The sequence below is a fragment of the Sphaeroforma arctica genome (assembly GCF_001186125.1).
Source record: "Sphaeroforma arctica JP610 unplaced genomic scaffold supercont1.242, whole genome shotgun sequence".
Taxonomy (NCBI): domain Eukaryota; class Ichthyosporea; order Ichthyophonida; genus Sphaeroforma; species Sphaeroforma arctica.
This window is the reverse complement of record NW_014040316.1, coordinates 10,380-14,086: the sequence shown is the minus strand read 5'-3', so window position 1 is coordinate 14,086 and position 3,707 is coordinate 10,380. Positions and strand designations below refer to the sequence as shown.

Sequence of the window (3,707 nt, the reverse complement as noted above, 5' to 3'; positions counted from 1 at the left end):
TTTTTGAAGAAGAAAAAAAGTTGCTATTTAGTCGTGGGAGTGTTTTCAACTCGAAATAAAAACATAAATTTTAAAAAACATGTTTAGAATTGTCCGAGTCGTTATCGCTTACCAGTGCAGGCCAGATATTATTTACATAAAAAAATTGTGCACAAAAAGGAATGCGTTTCTATAACGTTTTATAAAGAACCGTTGTGGGGATAAGAAAAAGTTGGTTTTATAAAACTTTTATATAAATATTTATACATAAATATATATAAATATAAATATTTATATTATATATATATATATGTAAATATAAATGTACCCATTGTATACAAGGTTGTATGTCCTCACACCACAACCTTCCCCAGAGAGAGCGGAGGTGATCAACAACATTAGGTGTGTTACTCTTTTAGTCCTGGAAAACAGGAGGTGCATTCGGGCTTGTTGAGTATTATTGTTACATTGTATGGTTGCGTGAGGGCAATCTCGACTTAATACCATCGACCACTCTGTATTGGGTCAGCCACAGAAATTATTCTATCCATAGACATGATCACGTCGATACAATTGCTTTCGCATATATCGGGCATCTATACACGTGGGAGCATCGACTTCACTTACTCTCCATCTGATACACTGCTTGGGAAAAGGATAAGTACACACTGACACTATACTATTCATAGACATTATTCTATTGACAGACGCTATACTATTCATAGACATTATTCTATTGACAGACACTATACCATCAGTCTGAGTAATTTCACATGTATTATATATATCCATACAGAAACATTGGCTTCATAAATGCCACATGGCATGGGTCAAGGGCGGAAACTCTCAGACACTAGAACAATGCAATACATCGACATCGTTATTCGGTTCTTTAGTGTAAATCATATATTTTACGCTTAGGTCAGGTGCCTATTTAGGAGCATTGGCTCCACGTTTTCTTTCAGCCAAAATCCATTGTTACAATTTGCCGACGATTCGTAGATCGCGGCCATCGAATATACCACTACGTGTGCCAATTATTCTGTAGACTGTGTTTCAATTAAATATCTTCCGATGACATTGCTGACCAACTCTGGTAAAGTTTGTTTTAAGTTGCGATTATTGATGTCTGAGATTAATCGCACACATACGATATCTTACATACAGGGGACAGCTTTAAGACTAACCTTCTCCTTTTCATGCACACCAAATACACCTATAACGCAACAGCAAATATGACAGCGGAGAAGGAGACTCGACGATCTCATCAGGTTTTAATGAAGGGAGACCTCGTGAAACTCGGCTCAGGGATCTTCAGTGGGTGGCAAAAGAGATTCTTTGTTTTATTTGCTGATGGCCGCCTCTGCTACTTCAAGAAGTTATCAGATTTTGTATGTCTTATTCGTCTTTTTTTCTAGTACGTGTGCCGCATAATAAAAGTTTATAGGTAAATTAGTACAGAAGCCTAACACCACACACGTGCGTCGCATGACGAACAATACGTGCTGTATACCGGGAAATTTAGGCTCGTATATCAGTAACAGTTGGTGCTGATGACTGTATGTTAAAAAGATTGGATTTGTATCTGTTGTGCTTCTTGCTGACTTTTCATCTACATTCCATGGCCAAGTCACTCCAGCATGCTCTAGACTGTGCCGTATATCCATTGCTTGATATGAAGAGGATACTTCGGGCATTTGAGTATAATCCCAACCAGTACTCTATTGTGATTGATCCCGATCTGTTGTTGCTTATATTGGTTGAACTTGTATTCATTTGACCGTAAACAGGAAGCAGGAGAGGAGGCCAATGCTGAAATCAACCTCAAATACTACAATGCCGTGTCTGATATCACTGTACTCGAGTCCAATAGGAAGAATGTATTCAAGGTAGTCTAGCGTTACTACGTGGCTCGCGGTTTTGCATCGCAACTTAATAGGCTATTCAAAATGTACGCCAGAGTACCACATGGCCTATGTCAGGAGCTTATGTCAGGAGATGACGCTTCACTATACATACGCTTAAATGCCAGTTATATATTTGTGTGTGCGTGTTTAGATATGTGCACTTTTTTGGATCCTCGTATACATTTCTGCGTTCATTTGATCTCATCATTTGCGTTTCGGGCCAACGTAAAAAAAACTTAGTACACACTCTCCAATACAAGCAGAAGTTGCAGTATTGCTTGCATGCATACAAGCCAGCATATATGCTAAAATATATGCATACACACACTCATGCACGCCTCCGTGCGCATCGACAAGTGTGAACACAAATTTATATTACATACACTCGTACCCATTCATGTCGGGTACATACGTTCAGAAAGCCGCACCGTTGCTAAGCAAAGTATATGGACTAACACTAATCATAACCCTCCTTCTCCAATCTGGGTGAGCAGTTGACCCCCAAACCCATGGACTTCAATTACTCGGACATCAGGGAATTCCACTTTGCAGCGGAGACTGTGACAGACATGGACATGTGGATAGGCTCGATGTATCTAATGATTGAGAAATATCAAGACTTAAAGGTAACACATCCCCTAGAGGCTCGTTGTAGAACACACATACCATTGACTCAAAAGTAATACACAATCATTGGTCTAGGCTTGGTGTGTTCCCATCACAAAGATGTCAAGACATACTTAAAGGAAACACAATCCTTCCCACCGTCTTCGTCTGTGTTCATTGCGATCCGACACGGTGAGTCTCTCAGAACGCCTGGATGGACAGTATATGGTGCATGCGCTCTCAGGCAGTTAACTGATGTACTCTATAGTGTGACGCTATTTGACTGACTAACGACGTTCTTGCAGTCTGGGACAGTCGCAGTATCTATGGGGCGTTCGTGTGCGACCAATCTCAACTCATGTGCTAGTTCACGTACACGTACATGGAACATATATATATATATATATATATATATATATATATGGTCGATTTGCATGCACAGGTTAGTAGTATTAGACTACACCTGTCGTTCAGTTTCACATAATCACATACACTGACCTTGACATCATCCACCACCCCAAATTGCGCAGCTAAAGATAAACAAGACCGGACAAGTCACTGCCGAATCCTTCGACAGCGTAGAGATAGTCGGGGCATAAGGAGCCCACATACACACACTTACAGACATACATATATACATACATATGTATTTTATTCACTGCCAAGCCACCTCGTAATCAGCTCTGGATTGTATCCGTGCCGTTCTCTAAAGGATGGCGTGATTTGCGCACTCACAGTCGTGCAACTTGCCTTCAACGAATGGATCTGATTTTAGGACCCAAATATAATATGTGATATCGTAATGTCGATCAAACGAAGCTATACAAGACGGTCGGCCTCGAAAAGAGTCGCCGCAAACCGGTTTAAAACAATAAAGCCACAGCCATGCATGATATGAAAGTGACAATGTATATAGTATATATGTAGATGTGGTGGCCACATCTAGTCAACCATTGTCAACCATTGGAACCCGATGTCGTTTGGTGTATCTACATGCACGTCAGGTACGGAGTGAAGATTGAGTCGAGCACCAGGCCATGAAGGCATGCATAAACTGCTGATGATACATTTTTGGTTGTGTTATACATTGGCGAGTCTACGCGGTGAAGCACTACAACAACTCTGCAAGCAATTATATGGTGCATCACTGGTGTATTAGACAATACGATAACCCAGGATTTCTACCCCGTGACGTTCAAATTGTCAAAAAGTAAT

The 3,707-nt window shown here is 40.5% G+C and overlaps 1 protein-coding gene across 1 annotated transcript; it reads left to right on the top strand.

The window, feature by feature from the left end:
• Positions 1-289: 289 nt before the first annotated feature.
• SARC_04364 (hypothetical protein) lies at positions 290-3,396 on the top strand. The gene is made up of 5 exons (XM_014301804.1): positions 290-381; positions 1,210-1,370; positions 1,770-1,868; positions 2,381-2,512; positions 3,023-3,396. Exons 2-5 carry the CDS (start codon positions 1,215-1,217, stop codon positions 3,089-3,091), a joined length of 456 nt encoding a protein of 151 aa, XP_014157279.1. The 5' UTR covers positions 290-381; positions 1,210-1,214; the 3' UTR covers positions 3,092-3,396.
• The last annotated feature ends 311 nt before the right edge of the window (positions 3,397-3,707 follow it).

Bases quoted from the DNA above. Each gene is read 5' to 3' on its own strand.
- SARC_04364 (XM_014301804.1), top strand. From the start codon at position 1,215: ATGACAGCGGAGAAGGAGACTCGACGATCTCATCAGGTTTTAATGAAG. The intron at 1,869-2,380 runs GTAGTCTAGCGT...CTGGGTGAGCAG, and splicing joins ATAGGAAGAATGTATTCAAG to TTGACCCCCAAACCCATGGA. The intron at 2,513-3,022 runs GTAACACATCCC...CAAATTGCGCAG, and splicing joins AGAAATATCAAGACTTAAAG to CTAAAGATAAACAAGACCGG.